The sequence below is a fragment of the Corapipo altera genome, unplaced genomic scaffold (genome assembly GCF_003945725.1).
Source record: "Corapipo altera isolate COAL_440 unplaced genomic scaffold, ASM394572v1 268, whole genome shotgun sequence".
NCBI lineage: Eukaryota > Metazoa > Chordata > Aves > Passeriformes > Pipridae > Corapipo > Corapipo altera.
In genome coordinates, this window is record NW_020884901.1 from 7,757,379 (window position 1) to 7,779,347 (window position 21,969).

At 50.8% G+C, this 21,969-nt stretch overlaps 1 protein-coding gene across 3 annotated transcripts in view; it reads left to right on the plus strand.

Annotated features, from left to right (window-relative positions):
- The window catches only part of ASTN2 (astrotactin 2), a 326,379-nt gene that overhangs the window by 91,505 nt on the left and 212,905 nt on the right, over positions 1-21,969 (plus strand). For all 3 annotated transcript variants that reach the window (XM_027650010.1, XM_027650009.1, XM_027650011.1), the window contains exons 4-5: positions 8,725-8,874; positions 15,963-16,070. In XM_027650010.1, the coding sequence (XP_027505811.1) occupies positions 8,725-8,874; positions 15,963-16,070 (258 nt within the window). The remainder of the gene's footprint in view (positions 1-8,724; positions 8,875-15,962; positions 16,071-21,969) is intronic.

Consider the following 21,969-nt stretch of genomic DNA (forward strand, 5'->3'; position numbering starts at 1 on the left):
GCTTACACTTTACTTTATGGATGCCAAAGTTCTGCTGCCTCCAGGTTTATCCTCCAGCAGCACTTTCTTGGGCAGGTGGGGATGAGGCTTTGTCCTTCCCTCAGTGTGTCCCTGCCCCAGCTGGCTCCATGGAGCAGTTTCTCCTCTGGCTCTGTGGAGCTGCAGGAGATGTGTGGTGGAGAGAGGGAGCAGGAGGTCAGTGCTGTGCTCTCGAGCCAGTGTCTCTCCTCCACGCAACATTAGCTTGGGCTGCTTTGTGTGCCCATTAGCACCAAATCAAGAAGCTTCCTCCAGAGTATTCTTATTTAACTTTTCAATTATTTGATAACTTGAGGAGCATTAGCTGATACCGAGGGTCTGCTCATCTTCCCTGCCTAAGCGAAAAAGTTATGGTGTCTCATAAAAATAGGTAAGTTAAGGGTTTTATTAGAGAGGAGAAGGTGGGAAGTGGAGTCTTTGTTGGCCTGGACCTTCTCAGTGCTGGGGCAGGGCAGCACCCCATGGCCAAAGGCTTTTCCTTGCAAGAGAAATGGGATGATGTTAGGGGAGGGATGTGCTAGAAAACTCTTTGCCCCATGGAAGAGCCGAGGGTTTCCTGGTCAGAGACAGTTCCTGGGAAGGCCAAACCCAGCTGGCAGCAGCCCCAGGAGCACAGGGACCCATCTGCTTTTGGGAGGTGCTCGCCATGCAAAGGTGTGAGGTGAAGGCGGGGACCATCAGGCCACAGCTCTTCAGCATTTGATCTTTCATAATATGTTTATAATTATATTGCATTATCTTAATTACCAACGGGGGAAAGTGGGGAGTGCTGCAGAGAGAGGGAGAGGAGGAAGGTGGAAAGGCAGGGAATGTGTGGGGTTGGAGAGTAACTCGCAGCCTCTGTTGATGGGGCTGCAATTGCGGTTGGAGTTGAAAATTATGCTATTAATACAATGCTTATTCATTTCCCATAATAAAAAAATGGAAGTGCATTCCGAGTGAAATTAACATTCCGTGACATTTTCCGGTAAACGGTTAGTTTGCACACATGAGTGGAGGCAATTAGCTGGGAAGCGATTGAGCGCCGTGACTGGAGAGAGGATGAAGAAGGGTCAGGGCAGCTGGTGCTGGGTGGTGCTGCCGTGGGCTCTGGCTCCAGCTGCCCCTTCCCAGCGGGATGGGCGTTCTCCTGGGTCCTGCTGGTTTGAGGAGCGGCTCACCCAGCTGCAGTGAGGGTGGGAGCTGTAGGTATTATCTCCTGTTCTCTGTAGGTGGGGGGAAATGGCAAAGCTTTGCAATAAAGAGGAAAATCAAAAGAGTGGGTGCATGGCCAGAAGGGTTTTGGAGTGGCCTGGTGCACCCCAGGTTTCCTGTCCCCATTGCAGGACGTTGGTCTCCATCCCCCTCCAACGCTGCACTCCAGCCTCTCCCGACATCCCCCTTCCCGTCACGCTCCTAAAGCTTTATTGGAAAGCAATGGAGACTTTTTTTCCCAGATTTGTTAAACTACTGAAAACTTCTGATCCTATCAGGGCTTTTTTTTCCCCTGCCTCGTACCAGATAAGGACTGTGCTGGCTCCGAGCCCGGAGCCGAGGGTGGCGGGGAACGGGGTAGGGAAGCAGTCATCTCATGAATATATGAAGGAGGAAAAGTGCATTTGTTCAGTTTCCTTCAAAGGAGACATCTTGAATAAAACTTTCTCTCTTCTTCTGCTACCCTCCCCCTCCAATTTGCAATTGAAATCAGACTTTTACGCATAAAGATCTATTTTTATAGCGAGGGATTTATTAATGTATATAATAATCTATTAATGTATTAATAGCTGTGTATTAATAGCTATGCTAAAAAAAATGTATACAGTCTCTATTTTAAAACTCAGCAAAAAGGGCCAGGAGGGAGAAGGAAGAAAATTCAAGATGGAATACAAGGCTGTTTTCAAAATGCTGCTGGGTTCCTCTATCCCTCTGTTCCTGCATATGAGAACCCCTCTAGGTAAAAGAGGTTTTTGGAGATAGATTGATCCTACTTCGTGCCACAATGGCAGGGCTGGGCTGGGGGCCAGGTCTGGCAAAGCATAGGGTGGCATTTCTCCTGATGGGTTCATCTGAAGGTGGCTTGGAAATATAGGCACTGCAGTAGGTGCTTGGTCCCCTGATGTGTGGGTATGGGTGGTAATTTGTGCTTCCTTTTGATGTTTTTATAAATATCCATATATATAAAAATATACATATATAGGGATATATATCTGTATTTAAATTATATATGCATATATATATATGGACATATATATATTTAAATAAAAAATGTATGGATATATATATATGTATTTAAATTATATATATATATATCTCCTGAGTTGCTTCTGTAATGCAACCAGCAGTTTCCTGGTGTGTCTTGGACACGGTGGTGGCTGCACGTGGCATTTGACATGGACTGGTGGAGATCAGGGGACTGAAGGGGACAGGCTCTCTTGTTCAAGAGGTGGTAGAGGGGTCTGGTGGCTGGAGAAAGACATGAAGAGATGAAGTTCTCAGTGTTTCTGATGTCTCTGGTGTATCCACCGTGCTCCGTGGCAGGATGTCGCTCTCCACATGTGTTTTCCTCCCGGTACGTGGGGAACTGTTGTACAGATCTCTCCCACTGTCATCGCATCGGCATCAGTGTAATTACCTAATTTTATGCTAGTAAAGCTCCGTGCTTTCTGGAGCTCGGTACCTTCAGGGTGGCACTGTTGAAAATCAGTCCACATCCCAGCCTAAGAACAAACACCGTTAGTTATTTCATGCTTCGAAAAGCAACAAACACCCATTATTTGGAGCTGGTGAGAAATCAGGGTTTCCACCACGTGGAAAACTTCCAGTATTGCGAAATTTATGCTCGTTCCAAATAGGATCGGAAAGTCGATTTCTTGAAATACTTTGTAGAATAGAAATTTCTGAAGTATTGATCGAGAAACGTCAAAATGAGCTTATTGAAAATCAGGGGGTTGATTTGGAGGAAACAATTAAAACATTATTAAACTGTGTTACACGTGCGTGTAACCATGTTCCTGTAGTGGGTCAGGGTTGTGATGATGCATTAGACCTTTAGAGCCCATGGCAGTGGTCCCAGGAGAGCAACCTTCCCCATGCCTAGAAAAAGTGGATTATTTGAAAAATACTGGAAGCAGTTGGTGAAAGGGCAGGAGACAACTTTGGAGAAGAATCTGAGATGAGGGGGCTGCATCCTAGATACGGCCATGGGTGCTGTCATGAAGGCATTGGAGATCAGGAGGTAAAAACCACACTGACCTTGGCTTTTAATTGCACCCAAACTTTTCCATTTAATCCTTGACTGAGTTTGGTGTCTTCTTGCAAAACGCTTTCATTCCAGCGAAGCATCACGTTCAGTCGAGCAGCTCCTGAGATGCTCTGTGAGCTACTCCTCTCCCCAAAACTCTGGGAGCATTGTAGCCTCTGGTAATACTGAGGGACTGATAACTTGCCTTCTGACACTCAGAAATCAAAGAGAGGGATGGGAAAACCAGAGTCTTAAAAAACTGTATTTTATAAAGACATGTTTTACTCCATGCCTAGCGTGGGAAGCTCTAATAGAAGCTGCTGTTGCCTTGCCAGTTGTCTTCCCGCAGCTGTCGGAGTGCAGGTGTTGTGTGAGGGATGGCTATGGCTCCAGGGACAGAACCTTTAACCCCAACACTGAAGCCTGGGAGGCTCAGGGAAGCTGGCACCTCTGCAGTCCTTAAACCTCACCACTCTGTTTTAATAAGCTGTGAAACCCAAGCCATGGGTCTGTCCAGCTCTCCCACCACCCAACGGCTGCACGAAGGTCGAGTCTGGTTTGGGGAGAAGCTGCTCCATTGGGGTTTTCAAGACTCTAAAACACCTCAGAAAAGCTGAGGGTTTGTTCCTAAGAGCTGAGGGAATTTCCATCCCTGCCTGCTTTTGCTGGCTGGGAACAGGTTGCACAGTCAAAGGGGGTTTGTAGAGCTGTATCCTTCGAGAATGTCCTGGAATGGCGGAGTTCCCATCCAAGTGTAACCAGTAGAGGCACACAGAATCACAGAATATGCCAAGTTGGAAGGGACCCACAAGGGTCATCAAGTCCAACACTTAGCCCTGCACAGGCCCATCCCCAAGAGTCACACCATGTGCCTGAGAGTATCATCCAAACACTTCTTGAGCTCTGTCAGCCTTGGTGCTGTGCCCACTGCCCTGGGGAGCCTGTTCAGTGCCCAACCACCCTCTGGGTGAAGAACTTCTTTCTAATATCCAACCTAAACCTGCCCTGACACAACTTCAGGCCATTCCCTGGGGTCCTGTCCCTGGTCCCCACAGAAGAGAGCTCAGTGTGTGCCCCTCCTCTTCCTCTCATGAGGAAGTTGTAACTGCAGTGAGGTCTCCCTCAGTCTCCTCCAAGCTGAACAGGCCAAGTGCCCTCAGCTGTTCCTCATATGGCTTCCACCACTACTGCATCTCTCAAATAGGGGCTGTGGGTGGTTGTGCTCATCCAAGCTTGGACTGTGTTTTGGAGAATCCCTCCTGGGCACTGATGCTGGTGAGACCCTAGATGTGGAATCTCCCCAGAACAGCTCCCCGTACCCAGCCTGTGTGCGTGGGAAGGGTATTGCTCTCCTGGCTGCACCACGAGTCCTGTGAGGGCTGGAACGAGCGCTGCCGCTTCCCATCTCCACTGCAATGTATTTTTACCCAAACATTGCTCATATTGTTCAGTTGATGACTACTTTTTTTGTTGTCGTTGCGATTTTTAAGCCAAACAACATATTTCCCCCCCCACTGCAATTTGTGCCAGCAGAAAGGAAGGAGGAGAGAAACGTCTCTGGGTAGGAATTGTTTTGTGGGAGACGTGCAAGCGAATAGGGGAGCCATAAGGAGAGCAAATCGCTTTCCAAATAGCATATGGGGGTGGACAGGAGGGAGGTGTACGTCAGGAACATGTACTGTGCTTCACAAAGGTACGGTGACCTTCAGCTGTGTCCTCAAAGCTCTGCCAGAAAGGGAAGCCGATTTTGCGGAGGCCGAAAAGCCTCGTGATTCCTCTGCTTCAGCCCTTTCCTGGGGTGGCCGTGCTGCTGAAGGCTTCTGCTGTAGAACAAGGGGGAGATTGAGATGGGAGCATTGTGCCAAACCTTCGGGGTGGATCTCACCACCTCTGTCAGGCTGGAGAATCTCTCAGCGTGGTGACGAAGATGTGAGCTCAGTAGCCCTGATGGATTTATCTCCTGGAAACCGTGGATGGGAGAGAAGGCGGTTTGGCAAGCTCTGCTCGAGGAGAGGAATGGTCCTGTCGCCTCCGAAATGTGTCGTGCTCGGCCAGCGTTGGGAGGAGCTGGTGCCCAGGCACTGGTGATGTGGCTGTGTCGTGCCAGGGAGTAGAGCAGCGTGTGGGTAGTGTGGAGGTGCCAGGAGCTGCTGCCTGAGCCCGTCTTTGACACAGGCAGTCCAGGGATGTGTAGAATACAATAGTTCAGTTGGAAGTGATCTACAAGGACCATCCAGTCCAACTGCCTGACCACTCCAGAGCTGACCGAAAGTTAAAGCAAATTATTAAGGCCCTGTCTACCCTGCGGTAGGATTTCTTCCCATCCTTTTCTGAACAATTAAAACCTCAGAGGGCTGTTGTGGGGAGGCCCAGGTGGCAGTTTGCAGTGGACTGTTTCTCTTATGGATATGATGGACATCCCCCTAGATAGCAGGGTCCCACCAACCCCAGGAAGTGCTGTGTCTCATTCTGTTACGGTGCAGTGGTCTCTTCTCCCTCCCTTTTGGCACTGTTGGCAGTGCACGAAAGGCCCTCCCTTCTGCCTTCAGCCCTGCTGCTCACACAGTTGAAGCTCAGCTACCTTTCATTTGTCACTGAGAGTTTTCTCCATGCTGCTCACCCTTGTCAAACTCTGCTTGCTGAGATCATGTCAGGGAGGGTCTTTTCCCATTTCTCTTTTTCTCTCCTTTCCCTTTTGCTTTTCTTTCCTTTCCCCTTCCCTTCTTTCCTCTTCCCTTTTTTTCTTCTCTTCCTCGTTTTACTTTTCTCCCCTCTCCTTCCCTCTCCCATTTCCTTTCTCCAAACCCCCGAGCTCAGGGGCATGGAGCAGCCAAGGACATGCTGGCACACACGAGCTGTGCAGAGCAGTGAGACACACCAACTCTTTGCTCCCATTCCTGCAGTATCTGTAGCACCATTCCAAATAGCTGGCAGCTGAAGGATCCCCTCCTCTTCCTGCAAAACTTTCCCCCTGCTTTTGGCATTTTTTCCACTGACAGGAACAGGAGCAGATGCCCTGGGATGGATGTGCCAGCGTGGTGGCCAGATGGGTATGATCACCACAGGGTCCCTGCTCCCATCAGCTGAGCAGGGGCCCATGAGAGTGCTGTGACCTCGCTGTGCTTTGCTGCTCGCCGAAGGCACGGCCCTCTCCTCCTCCTCCCTCCTGTGCTCTCCTGCTGGCCTCCTTTCAGTAAATAAGCCTCAGCCGTGTGGTTCCCGAGCTCCCTGCTCCACTTCCACACATCCTGTATCACACAGCCCCGAGGTTTGGGTAACTCACCATCTGTTCACAGGGAGGCCCTGCCACGTGTGCTCCGGGGTGAAGGAGCTGTGGGGACGGGCTTCCCCCCGTGAACATGGTGGTAGGAGGCTGAGCTGCCCTGGTGCTGCCACAGCATCATTCTCTGGCACCTCGGGTTGGATTTGTGCTGTTAGGGTGGGACTAGATGTTCTTTAGAATCCTTTCCCTGCTCTTGATATATTTTTTCCCTTGTGACGATGCCTGCTGGGGCATCTGACAGCGCAGGATTCGGCTGTGCCTGCCGTAAATGTCGGGAGTTTTGGGGAGCTTTGTCTTTTATCTGTGGTTCCTGAGGGAGCCTGGTACTGGAAAACTGGAATACATAACATAGATGGTCCCTTAGGCACCACTCTCTCCAGAGCTCTCCCAAAATGGTTCCCACTGTTGGTGCTTACACAGGCAGCGGGTTTGATCCTCATCTCTCTGTTGCCTGGTATGGCAGCTCTGGCTCGCTGGATCCTCTCCCTCTGTCTCCCAGTACAGCAGCCCTGGCTGGCTGGATCCTCTCCCTCTGTCTCCCAGTACAGCAGCCCTGGCTGGCTGGATCCTCTCCCTCTGTCTCCCAGTACGGCAGTTCTGGGTTGATGGATCCTCTCCCGAGCCCTCTGGATGTACCTGTGCCTGCAGGCACAGCAGCTGATCACCTCTGGTGCTCCCCCTCCCAATGGCCCCAGCAGACTTTGGAACTTTCTCTGCAGCCTGCAGGTGTAGAAAAGCACCCTGTGGTGATCTAAAGCCTCTCAACCCTGGGGAGGCTGAGGCCATTGCCTTTGGAATTTGGGAAGAAGGAAGAGGGAGCTGCTCTGTGGGCTGGTGTGGCACTGCCTGTGGCACAGGGTGCTCTGCTCCCTGTGGCATGGGTGCCTGTTGGAGAGTGCTGCAGGCTCCATGTTTAGGTCAGATCCTTGTCTAGAATTACAGATGTCTCATCCTGCATGGCCAGCTTCTCAGTCCTCCCTGAACGGAGCTGCACCATGCTGGGAAGGGAATTGGAGTCTGTGGTCCGGAGCAGTTACGCATCCCAAGCTCACCGGGTGCCTGAGGAGCTCCATGGACATCTGATGTGTCTGGATCTGGGAAATGTGATGGGGTGATACATCAGCCTGTACCTCCTGGCAGGCAGGGAGCTCCAAGGTGCTCACTTATCCAAGCAGGATGTGACAGGGCTATAGGACTGGTGGTCCCTGCCATCTCCATGTGGGCACGCTGCAGGCAGTGGGAGCTTCTGGAGCTCATCAAAGGGACTTGGTGACTCTGGAAATGGAGACAGGACAGGGGTTATGTTCTGCTAATGAGTTTATTCAAGGAGCTGACAGAGGCCAAACCGATGTTGAATGTGGGAGACCTCTGTGTCCTGCAGGACAGACCTTTTGATCCCGAATTTCACCTTTGCTCTTTGTGAGTGGCTTCATGATTTCCTGTAACTGCCCATTGGGTGGGTGGGTGTGGAGCTTCAACAGAGGCCTGGGGGGATTTTTTGGTTACTGAATTCAGGCTGATGTGAGAGCAAGGAGTGGAGTTTCTTAAATATCAACAAGCTGTGATGTGCCATGAGGTGTTGCCCGAAGCTGTTTCGTGAACTTAGGTCCTGCATCCCAGTGTGTGAGTGCAGCCCCTGGAAGACCCCAAGGAATCCTACTGCAGCGCAGAGCATGCCTGGGCCAGCTGCACATTGTTTTCCTGCTTCCACCCCAGCCTTCCCTATTGCTCTGTCATCCTAAGCTTGCCTACTGGGGAGTTCTCACCCCTCCAAAAAGGCTGCCACGGTTGGGGTTTGACTCCGAACTCCTGGGGCAGAGTTAAACCTGACCCAAAGCCAGCCCAGTGCTTGGGTGTTCTTGTGTGATTTGAACCTTCAGGCTGTAGTTTGGATAAGGGCATGATGCTTCCAAGTGCCCTGCGTGCATGTGGGAGAACAAGCAAAGAACAATCCAACGTTCTGGAAAGCAGCGTGGAAAATGCAATTTCCGTAAAGTCACGATTTCCTTACTTCTGTGGCTTTGGTAGGACTGGGAAAGTTCTGGATGGGTCTCCGTGGGTGATGTTGGAGGGTCTTAACAGAGCTCCTGCCCCAGGCGTCAGCTCACGCTGTCCTCTGCGAGGAAGGGGGACGTGGTGGCCCTGTCCTCTTCTAACCACAGTGCCTTTGCTGGTGTTGCAGCTCCCGAGGTGACGCAGGAGACGGTGGAATCCCTGATGCAGAAGTTCAAGGAGAGCTTCCGCACCAACACGCCCATCGAGATCGGGCAGCTCCAGCCCGCGCTGCGCAGCACGTCCGTGGGGAGACGGAAACGCCGGAGCCGCCCCCGAGGTAGGATGTCGTGGGCACAACCTGCTCCCCCAGTGACCGGGTCTGGAGGAGTTTGGCTGGGGAGGAAGGAGGGAGCTCCCCCACCCTCCCTGCTGAGCCTGGGGACAACAGAGCTCCTCTGTGATGGGATAAAGAGGGGCAAACGCCATGCAGCAACCTCAGGGTGGTGTGGTGGAGGTGCTTGGGAATCGTGTTGCACGTGTCCTCTCCATTAGATTCTGCCAGGTTTGCTGCAAGTCCAGAGTCCCTGGACTCACTGAGGTGGGAGTGAAACAGTTTCTTGGCAAGTTTCTGTTTCACAAAGGGGTGAAGTTCATTTTGGCTCTGACATCACTGGGACCTCTCTTCTTTCTGCTTTCGCAGTGCTTAGGGGTTTTTTGGACTCCACACAGGGTGGGAGCAGCATTCTAAAGGATCTAAAGCATCAGCATTCATGGATCTAAAGGCTGTACCGTGCAAAAGGCTGTGTGGAGGGATCGGGTCCACATTTCCACCTGTGGAGGAGAAGGGAGTTGTCAGTGTCCCTCCAGGGGTGATGGGCAGGGGGGTCCTTTGGCCACGGCCTGCCCCCTGCACTGAGGGTCTTTGTGGCAGCACTGGGAGCTGGAAAGGAAAAACTTTTCTTTCTGTTTACTATTGGTTTTCTTTTTCATTTATTTATGAGTCTGAAATGTGATCTTTTATTCTGGATACATTTTCCTGCAATACAGGCCTGGAGAGGGCTTTTCTTTATTATAGCTCTGCCCATAAATTATTCACTTAGTGTGAAGAGAATGTTCTGACTCTTTAACTGGTTTAAATTATTTGGTTTGTTTTTTAGTAGTTATTCAAATACATGTCTCTGGATTTTAGTGCGTGTGTGGGTGGGTGCTTTTGGGGTCCACAGAGACTGTCTGGGGAAATTTCCCTGATTCCCTGCTCCAGCTTCTTTTTTTGTGTGTGTGTGTGTGTGTGTTTATTTCACTTTTGAACTGCCTGAAGGTAAGAAGCTTTTTGGTCACTAATGGAACAAGTCAGTTAATCCTTGCAGCTGAACTTAGGAGGAGACACAGTGCCCAGCTGCAGGCAGAGCCTCTGGCTGTGTGGGAGCAGAGCGTGGCCCCGAGCCAGCCTGGCTTGTCCCCAATCTCTGGGGACACCCCTCACCCCATTTCCCACCTCCCCAGGATTCCTCTGTCTATTAGTGGCCACGAGAATAGTCTCTGGATACCAGGACAAGAATGCCCTTGGTTACTCTGCATTTCTCCCCAGACTGGTGTTTCCTCAATGTGAGAGTTGGAGATTTGTTTGTACCCAACGTGTGTGTGGCATGAGGAGCCCAAGACATAATGTATCCCATGGGCTTCAGGAGGGGATGCTGACTTCCAGTGTCCCCACCTACAGGATGCCTCAGCAGCATGCCCTAGAGAAGAGATTTTAAGGTCTCAAATCATCAGGAATCAGTGAGCAGCCCCAAGAAACCAGCCAGTCCCAGCGTCTCCAGTGGAGTTCTCGCTCCCTATAGCCCCATCCCATCCATCCTCTTTTCCCAGTTTCTCTTTGCTTGTGGAAGTGGTGGCTGGGCACTGCTGCTGAGCTGATCCATGCCTTTTCCTGCCTTTTCCCTGGCCTCTCCTGAGCCAGAGGTTTTGTTTTTACAGCCTGTGGTTACCTGTCCTTCCGGAAGGCAAGCGGCTGGAGTGCGAGCGAGCACTCAGGTTAAAGGATGATACCACAAATCAGGATGTTTTCGTTTTCCATCCAACTGCAAACACAAACCCTTTGCCTCATTAATCCATTGCAATTCACGGGGCTTTTTTTTTTTCCTCCCCTTAAATGAAATTGTCCATTTGGGATACATTTATTTCCTCCTAACGGCCGCATGACAGTTCCGCTGATGGAGCTTGCATCCAACTTTGTTCCTGGGTAGTGACAAGTCGGCCTGACGGATGCCTGTGTGTAATTATTTTCTTGTGGTTTGATTTAATTAATGCTTAACCTCATCAGAGCCCTACAGCTGGAGCGCTCTCCCCGCAGGAACTGTGCACAGCAGAAGGATTTCCTCCTTTATGGAAAGGCTCTGAAAGGGTTTCCGAGTGCTGCTCCTTCAGGAGGATGGGATAAACCCTCCAAAACAGAAAACAAACAACCCAACCCGCCAATACAAGGAAAACAAATCTGGGATCAACTTTGTTTTGCTTCACTTCTCTGCACTGAGTGTGTTTAAAGTGCTGCCCATTGCTCATCATTAAATCTGGTCCTGTGCTGAGTGTTTCCAGCAGCTCTAGGAAAGGGGTATTTTTCCAAATACATTGACTTTAAAAAAAAAAAACAAAACAACACTACCTTCTTCGTTTACAGTGCTGTATAACTTCATTTTGTCTAATGCCTCTTTCATACAACCTCTCTCCCTAAACACTTCGACTGAGTGAAGTGTGTTTAGAGGTTATAAATAATAGAGGGAGAGTGAGGATGGTGAGAGCCGAGGGGCAGGAGGGATGGGCTGGAAGTAGGAGATCTCCATGGGGGCTGGCAGTGCTGGAGGGAAGGATGGTGAGTCTGAGAGCGTTTGTGGTTCCCAAAATGCAGCCAGGTGGTAGGCAGACATCCCAACCTGGCTGCACCAGAACTGGGAAGTGATGCCCTGGGAAACACGGGGAGAGGCAGCAGGGCAGGGACTGAGGGTGGGGATTTGGCCAATGGATCACCCTGAGTGTGTGGATGCAGGGGCTGGGTGGGACGTTGGCATGTGGGGCTGGGGGGTGGCCTTGGGGTAGCTGATGTGTGCAGAGAAGGGGTCTGGTGCCCTCTCCTGGGGCAGGGCTTTAAAAGCACCCTGGATTTGGGAAGAAATAACCCATAATGATCCTTCTCCTCAAACAATATGTGCTGTTTATCAGGATGTACTGCAACAGTAGGGCTGCAGCTTCTTGTGGTTTGGAGGTCTTGGCTGTGCCCTGAGTGACCCAAAATTCCCTGAGGAAGGAGAGTTGGAACTCATCTGGGCTAATCCATAGTCCCTGCTTTTGCCAGGACACCTCTGCCTCCTCCTCACTCTGTCCATCTGTCCTGTGGTGCCTGTGGAGCATCATGTTTTGCAGGAAAGGCTTTTTGAGGCTTTAGCCGGGAACTTTTGCTTCCTCTGAGTCAAAGTATCACGTCCAGATCTGTGAGTTGTCCTTGGTGAAAATAAAACCCTTCACAGCTGTGCAAGGGCTGCTGTCTGGGAGCATTCCATAGTAGAAGCCACGGGACCATCACCTTGTTGTTGCACCACCCACAGTGGTGGGGTTTTTGGATATAGACAGAAGGAAAAAGGACAATAAATGAGGAGGAAGAGCCTTCCTCAGCTGACGTAGTGTGTGTGAATGTACCCCTGCCACAGGGCACTTAATTTTAAAGGGCTTCTCTTATTTATCCTTTTTTTGCATTGACTGGGTAGGTTTCAAACACAACTGTTTGTGTATTTTTTTTTTTTTTTTTGTGGTCCCTAAATCTGCATCTAAGTTACCTTTCTCTGGCTACGTTTAGTTTTTCAGCTGGCTGGTGCTCTTCTCAGTGTTAAATTAATTAAACTGAAAATTCTCACTTAGCTAATTGCATTGCTCTGCACAGCCCTGCCAGCCCCCCAGTGCATGGACCTCGCCACCGTGCTGGCGTGGTGGGGAGGGCAATCCTCATCCAGCTCTTACTGGGAAGCTTGGAAGCAGAGAAGCTTGTTGAACACCCAGGAGACTGTGCTGCATGGGGCAAGTGATCATGGAGCAAAGTGAACCCAACACAGTCGAGCAGGGATGTTGTGAGTCTTGAATTCTGTGATATGTGCAGGGTTTGGCCCTTTTCCTGGAGGGAAGGGGTGCAGAAACTCCTCTTTCAATTGACAGTGGTTGCAGGGCAGGGGGATGCATAAAGATGTCACTGCAGGTTAGCACCACTGGAGACAAAAACAAGCTCCCACTTCCATTTTAACATGCAGCTTGGAGAGATTAAGTAGTTGAGGTCAATTTGGCCTCAGACAGGAGTTATCCAAATAGCTCCTGTTACTTACTTTGTTATTTTAACGCCATTTTGGTTTGTTTTGCATCCATGGTTATTTTCCTGAGATGCTCTGTGACCTACTGGCTTTGGGGAAAGGATTAAAAATGTCAGGTTTGCTTTTTATTTCCTCATTAATGCCAGAAACTCACTTTTAAAAAAAACATACACGTGGCTTTTAACTAACAGAATTCTTTGGGGATAATGGAGCCTCTGATTCCTGAATTTTATTTCCGTAGTCCCCACTCGGCATTAAAGCTACCATCTTTAATTACACCCTAACGAGGTGTTTGCCTTGGCGCCCCGCCTTGCTCCCCACTAAATTAATGTTGCACTCAGAACAAGCGCCCTGCCCGGGTGCCTGGCTGAGCTGAGATCTATTTGAACGGATTAACGAGCTTGTAAATCTGCAAACAGGATTAGAAACAAGAGCATCTTCTTTGAGCTCCCCCTCCTCGCCCCCACCCGCTGCCTGGGGGCTGAGCCATGCAGGAGACAGGGGTGTGGGCGAGGAAGGGGAACTTTGTTTTCTCTCCAGTCTAAATAACAGGAGTGAACTGTGTGTAAAGGGGTGTAACTCCTTGGAGGAGTCACTGGAGAGAGTTGCTGGTGCATTACCGGTACTCGGTGCTGCAAAGTTGCCGTTTCCTTGTTCTTTTAAGCATCTTATTCCACTTTGTAATCGGTTGCAGTGATTAGGGTATTTTTTTTCTGATACTTGGTGGTTTTCTCCAGGTTTTTAAAGGAAAAGGAATGCTGACCAGGCAGGGCTGCTTGTCTTTAACTGAGTGCTGTCCCTATTCATCCCCATCACCTGCATGTGGGTGCTCTCTGCTGTGAGCATCCTCAGCCCCATCACATGATTATCCTGGGCCCGTGTCTTGGCAGCAAGCTGCAACTGAGGCTGGTTGTTGAGCTGGGTCAGTAGACATTGCCTCAGTTGTGAATGTCTCACAGGGGTCATTCAGCAAGATTTTGGGGCGAGTTAAACATGAAATCAAGGTTACAGCAGGATCAGTTGAGAATTAGCGTTCCTGCATCCTCCAGGTTGCCTCAGCTGGGTTCCGGGACCCCTAAAACCACCACCAAGATGTGTTCTGGCATCTTTGGTAACACAAAGGAATAAAAGCACATCCCTGGCAGCTGTGTCCCTGCCCTGGGCTCGTGTTTCCAGGCTGACCTCTGCCACTGTATGTAGGGTCAGAGGAGACGTTTCCGCTCCGGTCTGGGGACCGGCGCTGGGTCTCCTGACTCCTGTATTTATACATCCTGCGCAGTGCTGGGTAATCAGAAAATGCAATATCGCTGTCACCAGCTCTCTGAAGACATCCAGCCTGAGTAATTTAACATGTCAGCTCCATCCATCACGGAGACGCAGCCGGCAAACAAACGCGGAGCGGCCGGCGGGGGCTGGGCCGGTGGCGGTGGAGCAGCTGCTGCCTGTGCCACTGCCCGGTCCCCTCGTGGGGTGTGAGAGCAGAGAGAGCACTGGATTGCTGCCTCTGTCCACCCCAGCCATCTGCCTGTCCAAAAGGGGCCAGGTCTGGTGCACGGGAAGGTGGCAGAGGGACATGCCGTGTCCTTCCTGCGCAGGCAGCAGCCAGGTCTGTTTCCCAGGCAGAGATGGCTGTGCTGAGCTCCTGGGGAAAAAAACCCTCCTGTAGCTGGTCTCTGTCTTCCAGCCCTGGACACTGTGGCTGCAAAGGGGCGCAGGGCAGCCCCTTCTCAGAGAGAATAGGATGTGCAGTAGGGCTGCAGCCCTGGCTGGTTGCCCAAGGGCCTGTGTTAGAAGCCCAGATTAATTAAGATTTTTCTCGCTGATGTGCATAAGCCTGATTGGTTTTACCACTCCACTGTGCCTTTCAAACCCCCAGACCCTGGGTGTGGGTGTATCATGGCACTGGATGTTTGCTGTGTTGCTTGTATCTGAGGAGGGGCTGATGGTGGGATATAGTTTGGGGTGTGAGTCTATAAACCCAGCAGCCCACATTTCCAAGCACTAAACGCTGCTGTGTTTAAGCAGTGACCCCTCCTGCTGCTTTCAGGAGGAGCCTCTTCCTACCCCTCTGCTAAGACACCCCCTCACCCCCTCTGAGGGCACTTCTTGGCCAGCTGAGGGCATGGGCAGGGCAGGAGCCACGTGTGGAGCTCCCAGTGTCCTGCTGGCTCCTGCCAGCCACCTCTCATTGCGGTGATTAAGGATTTCAGAGGGCAGAAGGCATCACTCATTTTCTGTTCTCCTGCCAAGAAATGGGGAAATGGTGCTTCTGCCTAGAATAAAGGATTTTTTAAAAACAGTAAAATATTTTAATGGCAGTTTAAAGGGCCACTGTCAACCCCCAGAGGCCTCTTTGCTTTAAACTCTGCAAGGATTGAAGGACTTCTGCCAGTTAAAGTCTGCGTCACTTTTAAAGCATCCATCACTCCTTGGTGTGTCTGGGGCTGAAGTCAGCTGGGCTCCTCCTGCATCCTGCTCCATATCCAACCCAGAGAGGAGGATGCCAGGTAAACCATGGGCCAGCCCTGCTCCTGTCAGTCCTGGCCACTGCAGGAACATGTGCTGCTGGTTGTCATGGTGAGCTGGGGGAGCAGATGGGCCAAAGCAGGTGATGAGAGAGAGAAGTGGGACCTTTGCCATGCAGTGGGGTCATGGGTGCTCCTCAAGTGCTGTATTCCCCATGTACTGCTTGTCCCTGCTGTGTTTGCTTTGAAGCAAACACCTAAAATTCACTGTACTTCACTGTGTCCTTGAGGAGAGCAGCTGCTACACTCAGGGCTTTCCTTTGTAAATACCTTGAAATACATTTATATTTTGCATTCTTGAGGGTAGAAAGCATCTTCTTATGTTCACATCACAACTGTCATCATGGAGTCTTGATTTTTGATGAGAGCAATTAGGAACCAGTGCAATCATGAGTGGCAAAAGTCCCTTGTCACTTCTGGTGACCCCAAGTAGAGCATCTTAGTGAGGAGCAGTGGATTCTGGCCAAATCTGGCATCTCTGCTGAGGAGCTTCTCTTCCTGCTAAGCATCCCAGCTGACAGGGCTGATTTTTTCCTCTCTGTTGCTTGCAGGTGGGATCGGGTTTGGACGTGCCAAAGGAAACTCTGGCTCAGAGGCGGATGATGAAACCCAACTCACCTTCTACACGGAGCAGTATCGGAGCCGGAGACGAAGCAAAGGTACAAAATGGCACAGTGATTGCACATGGGGGAAAAAATGGTTGAGCACCTTGATTGTTCCCATGGGTGACGGTGTCTGACATTGCCTGAGTCTAAAGGACGGCCATACCAGTCTGTGGTGGTAAGGCATCCCAAGATGTGCTGTCTGTGCGATGCAGCACCGTGCAGGAGCCATAAATCATGTTTCCCGGTGATGTTGCTGAGGTTCTGGGTTTCTTTGATGGTTTCTAATATCAGTTTTCTTCCACGTGCCCTGGCACTTCCCCAAAGCTGCACCAGCAGGGAGCGATTGTGTCCGTCATCATCCTGGCGCCAGTGCAGCTGTCAGGGCTGGTCACCTTGGCAATTCCTTGCTCCAAATTCCCATTTTCTGCCCTTTATTTCCCATGCAAAGCATCCGTTGGATGAAAGTTTCCTGGCCTTCCTCTTGGCACAAAGGCAATTAAAAAGAACAAATTCAAAATGAGGGTTGGGGCAGGGATTTGTAGACCAAAGTCCCTTCAGGCTCTTTTGTGAGTTAGAGAAGCTGAGAAACTGAAATATCATCTGCAGTTTGAAATGAGTGCCCGCGTTTCCTGCGGTCGCATCACGCTGGATCGTTTTTGTTCGGGACCCTCGGCCCGAGCTCTTTGGCAGAGGGGAGGACGAGCCTTGCTACTGCTGCTGCTGCTGTGTTTGAAAAATCACAGTCGGGAAATAACTCCGTTGGGAAGCAATTTAAAAACCGCACAGTGGGCCTGCTCTCTCCATTTGTTTTGTGCATGAAGCCGGGCCTCCGCGCAGCGCAGCAGCCAGATAGATGCCGGTGCCCACCGCAGCACACACAGCCCCATTTGTTTCCATGATGAGCCATTCCCATAAATGCTCTCCCAATGTGTTTATTTGAATGTGAAATTACCTCAGCACCTCTGATCAGCTCGGTGGTTGCACACGGGAATGAACACGCGCGCGCACAGGGGTGCACTGCATTTGTTCCTACTGGAAGGCTGGGCCTTCAATTTTATAGTTTTTTGAGGTTTTTTTTCTCTTTTCCGTGTGTTTTAGAACCATGAGAAATTATTGCTGAGTTTAAAATGAGCTTTTGATGAAAAGCAGGGAGGGGAGTCGTGAGTTAAAAGTTACCTGTTGCAGTATGAACACAGCTGCATTCAGGGGAAAATCATAGAATCAGAATCACAGACTGGTTTGGGTTGGAAGGGACCTTAAAGACCTTCTTGTTCCAGCCCCTCTGCCATGTGCAGGGACACTTCCACTAGACCAGGTTACTTAAACCCCAGCCAACCTGGCCTAGGATGCTCCCAGGGATGAGGCACCACATCTTCTCTGGGCAGCCTGTGGCAGTGTCTCACCACCCTCTCAGGGAAGAGTTTCTTCCCAGTATCCAATCTAACCGTGTCAGTGTGAAGCTCTTCCCCCTTGTCCTGTCACTATATAGCCTTGTCCAAAGTCCCCCTCCAGCTCTCTTGTAGGCTCCCTTCAGGAGCCAGAAAGCTACAATAAGGTCTTCCAAACCCTTCTCTTTTCCAGGCTGAACAGCCCCAACTCTCTCAGCCTTTCCTCATAGGAGAGGTGCTCCATCCCTCTAGTCATCTTTGTGGCTGTGTGAGAGAAGGAAGAAATGATTGTATTGCAAACAGGGACAAAAGAAACAGTCCCAAAACAGGGACAGGGGGTAAATTTCCTGAGTGCTGGAATAGTGTTTTTCAAGGAGTTATTCTGCAGTACTTGGCTGGATGTGAAAACCCTCGAGTACTTTGGAAAAGTCACTGAAGTTTGGGTTTTTTTCAGCTTCCACTAGAGAAAGGGGTGATGATGTGTGAGGAAAGTGTGGAAAATTGTGTTTTAATGAAAAGCAGATAAATCTTTGGAGGGCTGCCTTGACGCCATTCCCCCAGGTCAAGTGCTCTGCCAGCCTCTTGAAAAGCACTCGTACTTGATGCCAGGTACAAAGATATCCTTATCGACGTATGTGTTGGGTTTGGGTTGTTTGTTTAAGCTTCCTGGTAGGGCAAATATAAATGAATAGGATAGATGAATGGCAAGAATTCCTTTCTTTTCCTGTGAATAAGCTGTTGTTCACCTGGGCAGCTTTGATGGCTGGGTTTGAAGGGAATTCAGGAGGCAGAGCTGCCTCGCGCCGTTGCACGGAGCTGGATGTTAGATCTGCATTAGCGTTTGAGCAATGCTGTGAGAACCTGGTTTGTTCGTGTTCACTGGTGGCTAACGGAGGGAATTGTCTTGCATAAAGTCCCCATTGTACTACCCCTCCTGTCTAGCTAAATTTTGCCATCACTGCGTCCTTGAAAAGAATTTTCTGTTATCTTTTCATTGACTCCTCTCTCCCTCATGGAAGGAAAGCAATAGCGCAGTGGGAAGTCCTGGTACCAAACTCATAATTACAAGTTCAGCCAAGATCCATAATTGGACGGGATCGTAACTCTAATAGAGAAGGATGCGTCGTCAGATACAGTTAATTCTTACAATGATGTTCCCATATTGATTTTGCTGTGCTTGCGTGTCGTTGCAGGTGCTGTCAGATAGTTATCAGGTCCAAGGAGAGAGATTCCTTGGGGTTTCTCTCCTCGGATGAAGTTTTGCAGGATTGAGCCTAATTACTGGTACTGTCAAGGCATTGATCCCAGACTGTGGGAGGGGAGTTGCCACTTAGGTGGTGCATAGGTTTGGTTGTATTTGAGCTTGGTAGAAGCTGGCTGGTTAAGTGGTTGCGTGTCTCCTGGAGAAAGAGGACAGCAGGTTCTGTAGTGCCTTGGCAAGGTTTATTGAAGGGACATTCCTACAGGTCAGTATGAGCAAGGGAGTGCTTGTTCTGTTAGCTCAGGAGCAGCAGACCCGTTGATACCTGGTTTTCAGTGGTGGAATACATGGAGAAGTCTGATCAGTCCAGGTATGGAGTCAGGGATGGCTGAGGCATCACCTTCTGTGCTCCCAGCACACTGCACCAGTCATCCTCCCAGCTTCTGGGTCTGTGGGGTGCCCTTACACTTATGTTCCCTTGTCTTTGGGAAGTCCAGAGACATTGCAGGGGAGGAGAGTGTAAGAAATAATGCAGAGGACACCTTCCCGTGGAGCCTTGGTCTTTGTCTGCTGTTGGGCTCAGCCCTGTCTCTGGGATTTGAGCTGGGAGAGGCAATGCAGGTCAGCAGTGTCCCTGGGGAGCTGGGTAATGCCTAGAAGTGCTCTGTTCATACCCATCTTCAGTGAGACATCTCTTCTCTTTGCCATGGCCCCTGCCTGTGCCCATGCCAGCTCTCCACCCTCTGCTTATTTTTGAGGGATCAGTATGAGCTCTGCTCTAATGGCAGCGCCGACAGCAGGGCTGACATGTAGTCTTAAGGGAGCTGGAATTTGGACTGTTTTTCCAAGTGAAACAAGTCCTGAGAGAAGCTCTGTGCTCAGAGGCTGGAGGGACCCTCAGCTGGGTCCAGGGATGCTCCTTCCTGCTGACTGTTAGTACTGACTCCTTGAGGTTTTCCAGAAATCAGATTTTATTGCAACCTGATTTGCAACAGGTTTGTGCACTCCAAAGCTCTGCTTTTCATGGGGGCTGGCTCTCCCCTTTCCCACCCCCATGGGAGAATCTGGAAACACGGGAACCTCTTTGCATGCTGGCTGTGGTACACAGATGGCTCTTGTCTCCTGGGCTGTCTGTCATTGCACATTTCACCAGCATTGAAGTCTTGTGAGGGAGAACCTGCCAGTGTTGTAAAGATGTGAATCCACACCCCCCTGCTGTCCATCGCAGCTGATATCAAAGCTTTGATACTTAGTTCCTCTCTCTGGAGCAGGGTGGGATGTGTTCAGTCAGGTCGCCCTCTGAGTTTGAGAGAAAAATATAGTAGCAAAAGTCACCCTAAACCAAGGAGGCAGAGCCCTGTGCCTGAGGCAGAGCCCTGTACACAAACCTCACTTGTGCGTCACTCCTGCTCCGTCCCCCTTGCCCCGGGGAGGTGTTTGTCTCCTGCCCAGCAAAATATATTCATCTTCAGGTTTGAGTGTGCAGTCCCAGGCTCCCCTGGTGACAGGCAGCCCAATGGCTGGTCAGATAAAGATGAGGGGAAGAAGCAGCATTGTAACTCCAAGGCCATACTAGGGTCTGTATCTGGCTCATTAAGGACTCAGTGAATCTAATGAGCCCCTCCTTGCTGGAGGGGAGGCAAAAGTGAGTTTTCCCCACCTCCCTCTGCTTTCTCAGGCCACAGAGCAGCTGCTCTGTAACACAGAAACGTGCAGCAGATGCTGTGCAGCTTCCTGGGTTGGGGGTAACTGAGGCAGGGAAAGCGATGGCATCATATGGAGACCCTGCAAGGGGCTGAGCCATCCCAAGCCAATTTGTCTGGGAGATCCAAAGACTCTGTGCCCTCTCCTGCAGCCTAGATGTTGTCTGAGCCCCTCAGCCCCTCTGGGAGCCCCAGTATCCCAGCCCCTGGGACCTGCCAGGGGTCTCTGCAGCTGAAAACCCCTGGATTGCTGGAAACCCAGATACAAAGTGGAGCGTGGGATTCAAAGCAATGCTGTTGCTCTCGTGATGGTTGAGATGTACCAGAGGGCACCTGGCACAGTGTCCACCTCTCTGGGCTGTCTCATGGAATGTCCTCAGCTGAGTGTTGCTCCTCAGGTAAGCTCTGGCATCTGTTTCAGCCTGAGCTGGATCACCCTGAGCCCACTCCCCCACGCTGGGGTCTGGGATTGCTTCACTCCTCTCAGCATCACCTCTGTTGCAGCCTGTTAAAAGAGGAAAGGGGGAAGTACCCACCCAGTTTTCATGCGTAGCTGTTGTTCAGATGGTCCCTTCCCATCCCAGGAGAGCTCTCCACCACCCCAGGGAAGGGAGGACTTGGTTTTGGGATGCTCCTCAGCTGAGGTCTCCATGAACAAGGCACCTGGCTGTTCCCATAGCACGCAGGGATGGTTTTGACAAATTAACAGAGTTCAATTATGTACCTTGGATTGGTGTCAACCACATGGGTGTGCACGTGTGTGTGTGCTGGGCTGGCTGGCGGAGCCTTCTGAGGGCTGTTAGAGAAATGAGAAGCTGAGCTTTGATCTGCCTCTGTATTTGGTGTTTAAAACAAGGCCTTTTATAAGGGAATATTAGGTATTCGGAGTCTGCTACATATGAGGAAGCTTCGCTTTGATCCTCTCCCGTCTCCAGAGGCAGCAGGCACTTATTATTTCATGGGGAACTAAATGGAGTGCAGAATGAAATTTGGGTACCATTCTCTATGCTCTGCCAGTGCCCCTGGCCTCGCTGGGGCTGAGCAAACGCCGTGGGCAGCACGTGCACCAGCTCTGCTGTGCTCCTCAGGGAAATGTCCCCCAGGTTGGCCCTGGGCTTGACTCACCTTCAAACTAGAGGAGATGCTGTTGGGAATCGAATGGGAGACAAAAGGCGATAAAGCAAACATGTCAATTTGGGTTGTTTGCAGGAGCATGAGGGAGGAATGAGTCTGGTACTGTCTGTCTGTGCCCGGGGAGCTTCTCTCTCCCTGGCAGCCTTGTGCCCATCCCCTCCACACGTGGCCAGCGCATGGCACAGACAGGTTAGAGTTCCCTGGGAAGGGTACACAAAGCAGGGACAGATGGACAGGTCAGTGCTGGTGTTTGGTGCACATCCAGCTGGTTCGTGGCATGTGGAGCCGTGCTGCTCCTGTCAGACCAGGGAGGAGCACCCTAGAGGGGACCTGGACATCCCCAAATCTCAGGGATGAGGTACTGTCATGATACAGGTCTTGTCTTTACCCCTCAGAGCACTGGGGTCCATCCCGCCAGGCTGCAGCACAGCCCTGCCCACACCACTGTGGTGCCCAGGGCAGTGGTGCCAATGGGGAATGCTGCTCATTTCCAACCCTTCTTAGCCCTCTGTCTTGGATGCTGCTTT